The sequence below is a fragment of the Chrysemys picta genome, chromosome 3, assembly GCF_011386835.1.
Source record: "Chrysemys picta bellii isolate R12L10 chromosome 3, ASM1138683v2, whole genome shotgun sequence".
Taxonomy (NCBI): domain Eukaryota; kingdom Metazoa; phylum Chordata; order Testudines; family Emydidae; genus Chrysemys; species Chrysemys picta.
The window spans coordinates 175,763,651-175,777,525 of record NC_088793.1 but is presented as its reverse complement, the minus strand read 5'-3'; the positions used below and the strand labels follow the sequence as shown (position 1 = coordinate 175,777,525).

Here is a 13,875-nt window from a genome sequence, read left to right as displayed (position 1 = left end):
CAAACTCTCAGTTTTGTATACATGTGCTTAGGAGGAGTTGCTGTTGGTCTGAGTGTTTTTCCAATGCTCTAGGGAAAAGTATGGCCCAAGCCATAAACATCCATAAAATAGGTACACATAAATACTGCAAGAGCCAAGTTAATGTGCAAGGCAGCCACCTGCAAGGCCTCCCCCAAGCTAGGACCACAAATAAACTATGTGCATTAGTATTGGTTTGATAGCTGACACTGCTGAGTCAGGTGGTTTACACACATAAACATATGGCCCACATCCCTTGTGACCCCTTTATCTTGTCCCAGAAAAATCCATGTGCCAGATTCTGATTTCAGTTGGGATGACTCTAGATTTACATTGGTGTAAATAGGATCAGGTCTGGCTCCTTTGTGGGGAGCCTACAGATCTATTTGTCCACAGATCTGGGGGATCCATGATTGGGGTGGATAACTTGTGCCCTGCACCCCCCTTGCTAATCATGGATATCCTGGTGAGTGCATATGGAAAGTGCTCTGCCAGAATTTGGCCGTGTAATTGCCACCCCATACACAGGATAAGCAATTCATCCTGTTCTATGGATACACAAGTAGCCACCAATGCATTGATTCTGCTTGTTGTAAATCACATTTCTTCAAATGTGTCAGAGTGGTGTGGGTTTGAAAAACATTGTTTTCTATTAATTTGCTTAGTCAGTGAACAAATACAGCATTCCAACCCCAACATTAAAAAATCATGAGTTAGGTCCCCCCAAAATTATGAAAGAGGCTTAAGAATAAGATGATTTTAAAATAATACATTTGAGGTTCTTTTTGTTTGCCTTCTGGTTTCTGAGCCTTTACGTTGTACTTGGGTCGTGTTTTCAAGCTTTCCTCTGCAACTAGGAGGACTAGAAGTTTCCTTTTTAATTAAAGCTGAAATTCTCACAGGACTCAGGGCTTTAAATAGAATTCCAAATATCATGAGACTCACAAAATGTAACTGTTAATGCTGCAAATAGGTTATATAAATAAAAACAATAATCCAAGTCTGCTCTGTCTTCAATGGAGATGCGCTGGCATAGCTGGCCACAGAATTGGGCCATGTGCACTAATTTGAACGTCTAATCCTTAAAAATTTTGAATCCCTGGTACAGAATCAGTAAACAGCCTAGGTGGGATTGCAACCCCATCACCTGGGGCAAGTTTTTAAAATTCAGAGAGTTTGGGATTTAACCCTAGTCTTCAAAAATGGATTTAGAGACAGGAGGGGAAAGAAATAAAGTTTATCAGTAAAGCAAGGGACAGACACCCATCTCAATTATACCAGTGTAAATAAAAAATTCCTCCATCATCTTGAATTGAGTTACACCAGAGGAATTGACATGAGAGTCTCTGGTGTTGTAGTAATGCATAATTTTATCTGCAATTCAAACATGGCATTTTTAGCTAGCTGCATGCTCGTTCTGTGGATTTTAATCCCCTAAATCCTCTTTCACTCTGTTTCAAGCTAACTTCTTCATTACAAAATACCCTTCTTGTAGTTTCATGTTACAGCACTACCTCTTGTAAGTATGAGCCCCCAGTGAGAATGTCAAATAGAATTAGATCAAATGTAATCTTTGGATTAACTGTTGTGTCTCTGGCAACGGGTGTGTCAATGTCCTTTTGCTGAGATCAGCTAAAATGTACAAACAATATATTAAAAAAAACTCTCGAGGCTGAGTATCAGAGAACTGCACCCATGTTGTGAAAGAACAATATTGAACAGAAAAAAATTCTAAACATCCTAAATCACAGTGAAATATTACTCAAGTATTAAAGTTTTAAAATAGCTACTTTTTAAAATTGGCTATATCAACTGTACTCCCTTGTTAACTAATCTGTTAACAGTTCTAGGCTGCATTACATTTCTCTTTAAACCCTGTCCAATACAGTGTGACTATACTTAATTAACAAAATTTGAAGCAAGAGATTTTTCCTTTTGCTCTCCCCTATCAGAAAACTAAAATATCTTAAAAGAGCTTCACAGATATCTTTTTTTTTAAAGTACCATAGTATGCACTACAGAAATTCTGTATCTTCTAGTTGTTACAGGAGTAACCTTTACTTAAAGTTGCAGAACCATTTCATGCATTTTGGGGGCAGGCAGGGGTTGGCGCCGATAATTTTCAAAATCTTAAAATGCATAGGCTACAGCCTTTGCAGAATGAAAAATAGATTAGCCAATTCCATGCCACATTATGCACCAGATGTGATGCCAAATGTGCCACCAGTGCTGCATCACGCATAGCCCATAACTCCATTTTAAGTTACTGGGCATTTTGTGAAAGAACATGGTGTGCAGCAAATAGGTTGAATATATGTGTCAAAAACTCTATTGGGGAGCTGCTTTAGTTTAGTGTTTGAGACAAATCCTCTAGTTACTCTGAATAGCTTCCACAGGAATCTCCTTATTGTACAGAATCTCAGATGAACATACAGAGCACAGAGCAAATTTGTACAGTAGCAAGCAGTTAGCTTAAACCAACCAAACATAAAGGAGGAAAGCATTTTTCTGGAAGTGTGATGTGGGAAGGAGGGGGAGAAAAGAAAAATAAAAGGAGAAGATCTGTATGTATGCTCCATGGGACTAATCAATCATTACACAAGAACCAAGAAATCCTATCACTTTGGGTTTGAACACTAGGCAGAAAATTGTTTCTCGTTCAAGCTGTGGAATGACTAAATAGCACATTTTATTTTAGTGTATTTTCATCTTTGAGATGAAAAGCGGAGTGAAGCAAGGATGTGTTCTTTCCCCTACACACTTTGGAATCTTCTTCTCAGTACTCTTGAACTGTGCATTTAAGGACATGAAAGATGGAGTGTATCTCCACACAAAATCAGATGGGAAACTCTTCAACCCTGTCCCGACTTAAGTCAAAGGCCAAAGTCAAAAAGGTGCTAATCAGGGAACTTCTATTCACTGATGATGCTGCCCTCGTAGCCCCCGATGAAGATCTGCTACAAGAACTCATGGATCACCTTTCAAGTGCCTGTCAGGCATTTGCTCTTACCATCAGCATTAAGAAACGGTTGTATTAGGACAGGGGATTCCACAAGATCCTTCAATCACCTTAAATGCAAACCATCTAGAAGTAGTCCAAAAGTTCAGCTATTTAGGTTCTACAGTAACCACCAGCCTCTCAATGGATGAAGAACTAAATGTTCGCATTGGAAAGGCTACCACCACCTTTAGCAGACTAACTAAAAGAGTATGGAACAACTCAAAGCTTACCATCAAGACCAAAATGCTAATGTACCAAGCTTGGGTCCTCAGCCCTCTCATGTATGGCAGGGAAACATGGGCAACTTATGCTCATCAGGAGAAAAGTTTAAACAGTTTCCACCTACGCTGTTTACACCACACACTCAACACCAAATGGCAAGATAAAGTCACCCACACAGAGGTTCTTCAAAGGGCAAATTTACCAAGTGTGACAGCCCTGCTCAACCAAAGATGACTGTGCTGACTGGGCCATCTGAGTAGGTTGGAAGACGGATGTATACCCAAGGACATGCTATACGGCAGGGGTCGGCAACCTTTCAGAAGTGGTGTGCCGAGTCTTCATTTATTCACTCTAATTTAAGGTTTTGCATGCCAGTAATACATTTTAACATTTTTAGAAGGTTTCTTTCTATAAGTCTATAATATATAACTAAACTATTGTTGTATGTAAAGTAAATAAGGTTTTTAAAATGTTTAAGAAGCTTCATTTAAAATTAAATTAAAATGCAGAGCCCCCTGACTGGGGGCCAGGACCTGGGCAGTGTGAGTGCCACTGAAAATCAGCTCGCATGCCGCCTTCGGCATGCATGCCAGAGGTTGCCTACCCCTGCTATACAGGGAATTATCAGAGAGAACAAGAACAACTGGATGTCCCAAGCTTTGCTATAAAGACACATGCAAGCAAGATATGAAGGAATTTGGAATTGATCCTGACCGATGGGAAATCTTGGCAAGTGATCGTAACAAGTGGCTCCATCGTCTTCATCAGGGTATCAAAATCCATGACAGGAGCTGGTTCCTACAGCTTGAAGAGAAAAGAGCCCATAGGAAGCAAGCTTCTCCCAACCAGGGTGAATAAAAATCAATGATTTTTAAAAAAAATTGGAGTTTTTTTTATTTAAATCGGATTTTTTTGATAAAATGTTTTTTGAAAAAAAGAAACCTATCTAAAGATAATGTATCTTAATTAAAACTATAGCTCAAAGATATCTCATCATGCAATAGGGATTATAAATTCTAATTCTATAGTATGAGACAATATATTCATGTAACGTTTAAGAAAAGTTTTGTAAATGAGTTCCAATAGTTCATGGATTAGGAACCCAATCTTATGGGGCTCCAGGGGCTTCTGTATAGATTATTTAGGTTAATCTTCCTATCTACCCAATGGGACTCTGTGCTGAGTCTAGAAGATACCATCAGAGATGTTTAGTTTTGCAGTTCTCAAACTGTGGATTTGTGTCTCCAGAGATAACAGGCTTGTTAACAGCAAACATGTTTTAAAATAAATAAATAATAATATATAGAGGTGAGAAATGACAGATCTCAACCCTATTGTCCCTCTGCAAATTTGCGTACACAAAGTCAATCCCATACCCCTCTCTAAAAGTGCAAAGTTTCAAAAAGTCCAATGAATAGAAGATTGTTGGGGGCGGAATAGATCTGGAGAAGGAGAAGAAGTCTGGAGATAAATGTGAGAAGGGAGGGACAGGCAGTAGAAACAAAAGTGAAACTGTTTGAACAGCATATTCCAGAAGTCTTGAGGTCTTTCTGAGTGTAGCCTTCATTGATTTGAGATCTACCATACCATTCTCTCACTAGAATGGAAAACCTATAATGGCAGCAGGCCATAAAAGATACCCAGCTTGGGAATATTTTAATGAAGTTCCTCTATCTGTGGGTAAGACAGGCATACGTGCAAAATGCAAACAGTGCAACAAAAAAATGCAAGGCCTGGTTGCCCAAATGAAACAACATCATGAGACGTGTTCCTTCTCAGGAGGAAGCTGTGTTGAAGATTGTGAAAGGAACATGTCTGAACATGCAGGAACTTCAGGTAAACTTTTTTATTTCATACTTCTTTCTTAAGGACTGCCTGTCTTCCTTCTGGACTATTCTTGAATTCTCATGTTTGAGCAAAAAATATAGTTGTTACTCTATGGTACTATCATTTTAGATGCAGTTGTGATAAAAAATAAATAGCTGAAATAGGCAGATCTTCCTTTTACAGTTTCACCTTTAAAGTAATACTGAGTGTCAGTGAATGCAGTGAGTAATACTAAATGAGCAGTACAGGTCTGTTGTATCTTATGCGCATTTAACATGTGCGATTTCAGCTTTACGTGGTCAGCAACAAACAAAAAAAACAAAAAAAAGAGAAAAATAACAATTTTAATACTGTATCTGTAGTGCGGGCGATTCCGCCCGCCATTCAACTCAATGTAATTTTGACTATACGCGGTTTTCGCTTTACGCATTAACTGCGGAACGGAACCCCGCGTAAGATGAAACTCGCCTGTATGGTAATAATAATTAAATAGCTGCATTGACTTATTTTGTTTAGGAGAATCCATCCTCAACATACAGGATTCTGAAGACTATCCACCTTCAAGATCACTATCATTTTCTATAGTTTCAGAGTTATCTGCCAATGATAGTGTTTTAGTCACATCATGTATGTCACATAGCCACAGTATATCATCTGTAGCAAAAAGAAATCTCCATTATCCAGAAAGAACCATAGATAAGTTTGTGATAAGATCCAGCAGATTACAAAAAGAGGTAATTGATGAAAAAATTGCCCGGTTTGTTTATGCAATAAACTCTCCTTTCTGTATGATTGAGAACCCACACTTCATTAACATGGTTCAGTCATTAAGACCAGGATACAGTCCACCCAACAGAGCAGATGTTGCAGGCAAATTGCTGGATAAAGCATATGAAAGAGAAATTTAGCAGTGTGCAAAAGGTCTAGAGGGTAAAATTGTTAACCTGAGTCTTGATGGGTGGAGCAATGTCCACAATGATCCTGTTGTATGTGCTTGTGTGACAATAGAAGAAGGGAATGTCTTCCTTACAGAAACAATTGATATACCAGGAAATGCACATACAGCAGAATACTTACAAGAAGTAGCAGTAAAAGCTATAACAAACTGTGAAAAGAAATTCAAATGTCTTTTACGGTAGCTTGGTCAGAGACAATGCTGTAAATGTATCCAAGTTGAGAAGAAATTATTTAGAAGAAAGTGAAGAGAGTTCCAAGCTAATAACATATGATTGCAGTGCTCATTTGATGCACCTCCTAGCCAAAGACTTCAGTGTTCCAGAAATAAAGGCTAATGTTGTTGAAATTGCAAAATACTTCCATAAGAACCATTTTGCAGTAGCTGCTCTGAAAAAGTGGGAGGAACCAAGCTAACTCTCCCAACAAGACATGCGACGGAACTCAGTAGTGGACTGTTTTGAGCACTGTATCAAGAACTGACCTAATCTGATGAGAGTTTGTGAACAAAATCGTGAAAAAAATAGATGACACTGTCACAGCCAAAGTTCTCAACATTGGGCTTAAGAGATATGTTGAACACATGCTGAGTACCCTGAAGCCTATTTCTGTAGTCTTGAACAAAATGCAGGGAAATAGCTGTTCGATTGCTGATGCTGTTGAAATTTGGAAGGAACTGAGTGAGATCTTAAAAAGAGAAATGTGCAATGACAGAGTTAAATTACAAGCATTAAAAAATGAATTATTTAAATCAAATCCACCCTGCTCCCAACCAAGATACATATATTTGTAATAACTGCCAAAGATCGTGCAAATCTCAGATTGAACTATTCAGTCACATGAGACATTGCAAACCATGCACCACCAACCATCAACTGTCTCTCGCAGATGAAAGGATGCCAACAATGAACAAAAAATTTGGACAACACTCAGGCTGATGCTTGCTTTGTGTTCTTAGTCAACATTTGTATTTCAAAGGTTACATGGCTGCCAATTAGAGGAATAGTAGTAATTTTAGTTGAGAAGGTATGGGTAGTTGGAAAGCACTTTGCTATCCCTTCTACCTCTCTTTTAAAATGTAAGTATTTATGGAATTTTTCTTTTGATGGACTGCCTCTTGTGTTTTAGGACCTGAATCTTTCTCTCAGTTACATGTAGAGGGCTAGTTTCTGAACTCAGTTATTCTGGTAATAACATATCTCAGAATCCAGTAAAACAACAAAGAGACATGCACTGATCCCCAAGAGCAGAAATGTGCCCCAATTGCTATTTTTTCAATGTAGTTTTTAGAGCTGTTCTACTCTTTCCTTTTTTAACTGTAGTAAAAACATTGTGGGATACTAGTGACACACAGCAAGGCTTTGTGGTTAAGGCACAATACTGGAAATCAGATGATCTGGGGTCTGTTCCTGGATCTGTCAGTCACAGACTGACTATGTGACCTTAGGTAAGTCGCTTCACCTCTTTGCCATTTAGTAAAATGAATGCATGGAATATTCCTACCTCAAAGGCTGTTATGAGGCTAAGTTCATTAAAGGTGAACTGTAAAGGGCTGTTTTTATTAAATTGGTCTTGCACCCCATTTTACTTCTTTACAATATATAAAGACAGACAAAGATTTTTTGATACTTCCCGCTCACCTCCCAATTTTTACCTTAGAACAGTGCATGGAAGAAGCTACTACCTGGCATAAATAAGGATGGCAGTATACAAAGCATATCCCATCCCTACAGCCCCCCTTGTGGTGAGGTGTAATGCTGCAGGTGCACCCTGCCTTAATTTCCCCAATTGGGTCACCAGTAAGTTCACTTTAAAGGATCTGGGCCAAGGGAAGCCAAAACTGACTAACAATAAGTACGACCCCTTTACAAAGGAGAGGGAGCAGCTGTAACAACAGTTCATAGGGCCCTTACCTCAGGACCCTGGTCCAGAGCCCCTAAACTTGAAAGTGCACATACAAAGTCTCTGGGCCTCGTCAGGCTAGTCCCCTGGAGTCTAAAACAGCAAGCACAGCCCATTGCAGTATGTACTGCTTCTAGTCCCCTCTCTCCTGCTCAGCTTCCCTGTGACGTTACACCCCATATTCTTCATAGAAATATCATTCTGATATGAATATGGCCTAAGATATATTTTATGCAAGATGTGTCTTGTAAGGTATCATTGGAAAGGTTATGATGTACTGACTGTGATTATCCAATTTGTATGCATGTATCCTTTCTGTATCTAAAGTTAGGAATGCTGACTATGTAACAATTACAACTGTGTGTGTATTTGGGAGACACCCACCAGACAACCGGCCATCACAGCCTTGATGGGCCATTAGGAAGAAACAGTAAGACTGTGACGATCTCTCTCCTTCCTGAGAGGTATCCTGGGATGTAGCTGTGACACTACCATGTCAGGTGGTCCTGTCACCTGATACAAAATACCACTTTTGACACTGCTGGTACTTTTCCTCTGTAGGGGGATGAGGATCAAACTACGGTTTCCCACTTTAGGTAAATCCCTTTTAAGACTGGGGAGGGAGTTAATCTGGACTCTCCTCCACTGCCTACCCAAGAAGAAAGACTGCTGAAAGTACCTGGAGGGACAAAGGACCTAACCTTAGGGGAAAGGCAGAGGTGAGTCCAGACTGAGACAGGGGGTCCAGTTTGTAGGAAGAAATAACTGGAACTCTAAGCTACAGAAACTCAGCAAATTGTCTAAAACAACATTTAGGGTGAGAAATTACTTCTTGAAATCAATCTCTTTAAGATCTGAAGTTTAGTATGCATGTTTTGTTTTATTTGCTCAGTAATCTGCTTTGTTCAGTTTGCTACCCCTTATAATCACTTAAAATCTGCCTTTTATAGTTAATACATTTATTTTGTTTATAACATAACCCAGTTTGTGCAATTCATATCTGGGGGGTAAGGGGGCAAGAAGCTGTGCATATCTCTCTTCACATTGAGGGAGAGGGTGAATTTTTTATGAGCTTGTGCTGTGCAGATCTTTCTATACAGGGAGATGGGCACCTGAGTGCTGGGGCAAGTCTCTTAAGCTGAGTCTTCCCAGAGCTGATCTTGGTGTCTGCGTCTTTCTGCAGCTGGGTGTGGCCCTGCCTGTGTGTGTGCTAGAGGAGGTTTAAGAGCCTGGCTCAGCAGGACAGGGTAAAGGGGGCCCAGGCTGTTGGAACAGGCGGGCTCAGTGCATCAGGTAGCACCTTAAAGTGGGGCATTCATTCTCTGAGAATTCCAACATCTTTTTAGAAAACAAAAGAAAGTAAGGCAGCTACCTCCTATTACACTACTGCTTTCTCCCTGTGCAAGCATGTTGCAATCTTCAGAATATATTTCTAATAATATGTTTGCTACTAAGTCTGAAGGAGGCAATGATCTCAGTCACAAGTTGCCTTTATCCAGTCATATGGTACATTTCTAATCTTTCTTACATTCATAGCTGCCAAAATTATTAACTTCTGTGGCTGCTTCACAACATTATGTAAAATACTAAAACTCTTACTTGCAACCATTTAAAAGTCTTCAAAGCACCAAAGAAATTAACTAACCCCAATCCTGCACACACTTCTGCATGTGCTTAACATTAAAGTCCCAATGACAACCATGCTGATTTCAATGACACTTCTCCTGTGTTGTATGTGTATGTGTAAGTGTTTGCAAGACTGGGGCCAACACAGTCAACTAGAACATAATACCATCAGTAAAACCCTGAAATGTAAACCATAACCTGGTGTCAGAGTCGGCAGAGGGCAGAAATATTGACCCAAAAGTTGAAAGTTTGAAATAAGACTTTTCGTCCTGGGTCATTAAGTCAGAATCACCAGAAAAGTGCATGATCTTGCAAAATTAAAAGGGGAGGAATAAACACCAAAGATTAATTGCCTTTCACTTGGCAAAAGAAATGCATCTCTGCTTTATAGCTGTAGCAAACCTATTACAGAATTCTTACAAATTCTCCATTGGAAAATTCTATCCCTACGGGATTAGCCAGCTGGTAACATACTGACCCAAGTGACCCACAAAACAGCACTTAATTTGTATCCACAAAATACAGGAAAGCACGTGAGTAAAGGCTGTAGGAACAAGCCCATATATTAACTCACTTTTTTAAAAACAACAAAAATGGATTTATGTTACCAGTAAAGCTCTTAAGACCTAAAGGGCTAATGCTATTGCTCTGAATCGTCTCATCTTCTAACAGTGAGCTTGCAATATTCTACTTGCCAAGGGAGAATATATATTTATTTTAGATTTGAGAGTAAAAATCTCATTTTCCCCCCTTATCATCAGTCATGATGGTAAAGGGCCACGAAGCAGATTTTGGCCCAATTCAGAGGTGAGCAAAAGTGAGTCAAGTAGGATTGCCGGGCATCCAGTTAAAAGTCCGGTCAGTGGCGCAGTAGGGGCTAAGGAAGCAGCCGGCATGTCCCTGCGGCCCCTAGGCACGGGGTGGCCAGGGGGCCTCCGCGTGCTGCCCCAGCCCTGAGCGCCAGCTCTGCAGCTCCCACTGGCCAGGAACCATGGCCAATGGGAGCTGCAGGGGTGGCACCTGCAGACAGAGGCAGCGCACAGAGCGGCCTGGCCGTGCCTCCACCTAGGGGCTACAGGGACATGCCTGCCGCTTCCGGGAGCTGCCTGGGCGCCCGTGCCCTGAACTCCCTCCCCTGCCCCAGCTCCAGCTCAGAGCCCCCTCCCACACTCCGAACCCCTCATCCCCAGCCCCACCCAAACACCCACATTCCCAGCCAGAGCCCTTACCCCCTCCCACGCCCCAACCCCCCGGCCTCAGCCCGGTGAAAATGAGTGGGTGAGGGTGGGGGAGAGAGAGTGACAGAGGACGGAGTGAGCAGGGATGGGGCCTCAGAGAAGTGGTGGGGTAGGGGCAGGGGGCAGGGCAAGGGTGTTCAGTTTTCTGTCATCAGAAAGTTAGCAACCCTAGAGCCAAGAGAGCACTTATGTTGGTGTACAGTACACCTCCTTCTAATCCTTCCTGGTCATGCATGTTACACCAATTTAGATTCACTCTAGACTAGTGGTCACCAACCAGTCGATTGCGATCGACTGGTCGATCCTAGAGGATCTCCCAGTCGATTGCAATCTCTGGTGGTGTAGCGTGGCTGCCGCTAAGGCAGGCTCCCTCCCTACCCTGGCCTCATGCTGTTCCTGGAAGCGGCCAGCGCGGCCCCGCAGGGCGGGAGGGTCTCCTTATGCTGCTCCCGGAAGGGGCCAGCTGCTGGTCCTGCAACTCCCATTGGCAGGGAACAGGAAGCTGTGGCCAATCGGAGCTGCAGGGGCGGTGCTTGCAGAGGGGGGCAGCACACAGAGCCACATGCCCACCCCCTCCAATGGGTGCAGGGGCATGCTGGCCCTTCCAGGAGCGGCATGGGGCCAGGGTAGGCAGGGAGCCTGCCTTAGTGGCAGCCACGCTGCGCTGCCAACTGGGAGCCGCCGGAGGTAAGTGCTGTCCGGCGAGAGGCCGCACCCCATACCCCCTCCTTTACCCTGAACCCCTTCCTGTATCCCAACCCCCAGCCCTGAGCCAGCCTCCCGGAGCCAGCACCCCATACTCCCTCCTGCACCCCAACACTCTGCCCCAGTCCTGACCCCCTCCCAGAGCCAGAACCCTGTACCCCCTTCCTGCACCCCAAACCCCTGCCCCAGCCCTAACCCCCATCCCAGAGCTTGCACCCCTCACCCCCTCCTGCACCCCAACCTCCTGCCCCAGGCTCAGCCCAGAGCCCGCTCCTACACTGCGAACCCCTCGGCCCCAGCCCAAAGCCCATACCCCTCCTGAACCCCAACCTCCTACCCCAGCCTGATGAAAGTGAGTAAAGGTGGGGGGATGGAGTGATGGGGAGGGGGATGGAGTGAGTGGGGTGGGGCTTTGGGGAAGGGGCGGGGCCTTGGGGAAGGGGTGGGGTAGATCCTGGGTTGCCCTTAAATTCAAAAAGTGATCTTGGACAAAAAAGTGGAGACCACTGCTCTAGACTCACCTCTATAATCTCTCACGCATTTACCAACATGGATTTTACAATCTTCCCCTTGTGCATCATGTCCTAATTTGACCCTCTGTGCCTAAATTGGTAAATTTGAATTACAGTTTTCCAAGGTTGTGTGGAGATTACAGTTGGAATAGGTAGGAAAGAAAGGGATGGTCTCCCCACTCTATGAGACCTTATAGAAACGCCTCTCCTAGTGTTCAGGGTGGGTTGGAGAACTATGGTACAGGAAACAAGCCACCCATTGAAGGAATCATCCCTGCTTAACCAGTTGATTTCAAATTAGAAATCCAAATGGATACTGACATTGCTCAGAACTGTTCCTCTCCAGGACTGCAGGAACAGCCAATGGAAGAATTTCCCTCTTGTTCATGTGAAATCATTTAACCTGTTCAAATACAAAGAACACTGCGAAGCAAGAATGTTGTTTCCTATTAATTGGTTGTTTTGTTAATAAAGATAAATCAGAAACCTCCTAGGCAAGAAACAGTCAGTAGACTCTTTACCTGTCATCACAGTAGGTAAATTTCATGTCCATGCTATGGCGACTCAAGAAAGTCTTGCTGTCCAGTGGGATATCCATGTTTGATGGGTGCTGAATGGGTTCACACATTATTATAAGGCAGGTGAGGAGAGGCTCCTTATACCCACACAGGGTGTGAGGAGGGCAAGTGTTATACACCTTAACTTGTCCAGTGCAGTGCAAGACCTGAAACAAATAATGATTTTATAACAGGGCATTAGTTTAAAAGGTACTTTCTGAAAAGACAGTCTGACTTTCATCAATAAAACTTGTTATGGCTAAAATGTGGTACCTTCCACGTGGCAGATTTGAGGTTTACAGTTCTGCCTCTGTTGGTAACAGTGCATTTCATTCTCATGAAGAAGTCACGCTCTGTGGATATCTCTTTGCTTTTCTTTCCAAAGCCTGGACCTAAGGTGAGGAAAAAAGGCAATTACTTGACTAATAAGCTTTTTGCGGGGGCTGGGGGATGTTTGTGTTGCTTTTTAAAATTCTCTCTTTTATTTTTAAGCATAAAGGATTTGTAGATAACAACAGATGGTTTGGTTCTCAAATTGTTACCTTCCACATCAAGACCTGTGCCCTGCGCACTCTTGGTTTAAGTAATATTTAGCATGAGTGTGAAAAATAGATCCCCTCCTAGGATAAAATATTAGATCTCTCTGCCCTTTTCGTCCCATTTGAACCCCATGCTAAGTCCCCAAGCGTGCAAACTACTTCATGTGAGCAGACTCCTGTACCCATGCAGAGCCTCACAGAATCAAGCAGGGCTCTGTACAAGGGCAATGGTCCACTCATGCAGAGCAGTTTGCACAGGTTTGGGGTGTAAAGACTTAAATGGTACGGGAGCCCTGTTCATTTTTAACCTGTATTTCAGCCTGTGTTACATAATCTTTGCAAACTATTGCAAGTGAAGACATTGCATCTGTTTTAGGTTAGAAACAAGAAAGCACCAGAGCACACAGTTCTTAGTGCTGTTATATTTAATCACAAAGTTTTAAAAACAGTGGAAAAGATGTTGACGCCAAATACTACTCCAGGCGTTAACATTCCCATTTGCCCATGGCCACTTTCTAACTTCTGCTATCTATTATTTGCTTTATTGGGGTGTTTAAGAGGCAAAGAAGAAAAATACATCAAAGATTTTAACTTTTTTCTTACCAGTTTTCAAACTCAGATTCTCTCGAATTTCCTCATGGTCACATGGGTGGGTAAAGTCAAATATGCTATGTCCAGTTAATTCCACCTGTTCAGAAAACAATACATATATTTAGCCAAAAGTGAGGAGAATAAATAAAATTTAATAATACAGAAGACTATTTTGGAACACTG

At 42.3% G+C, this 13,875-nt stretch overlaps 1 protein-coding gene across 12 annotated transcripts in view; it reads right to left on the bottom strand.

The window, feature by feature from the left end:
- The window catches only part of EPAS1 (endothelial PAS domain protein 1), a 153,847-nt gene that overhangs the window by 28,171 nt on the left and 111,801 nt on the right, over nt 1-13,875 (bottom strand). For all 12 annotated transcript variants that reach the window (XM_008170812.4, XM_065590687.1, XM_065590689.1 and 9 more), the window contains 3 exons: nt 13,705-13,789; nt 12,836-12,954; nt 12,527-12,729 (listed from right to left, as the gene is read on the bottom strand). In XM_008170812.4, the coding sequence (XP_008169034.1) occupies nt 12,527-12,729; nt 12,836-12,954; nt 13,705-13,789 (407 nt within the window). The remainder of the gene's footprint in view (nt 1-12,526; nt 12,730-12,835; nt 12,955-13,704; nt 13,790-13,875) is intronic.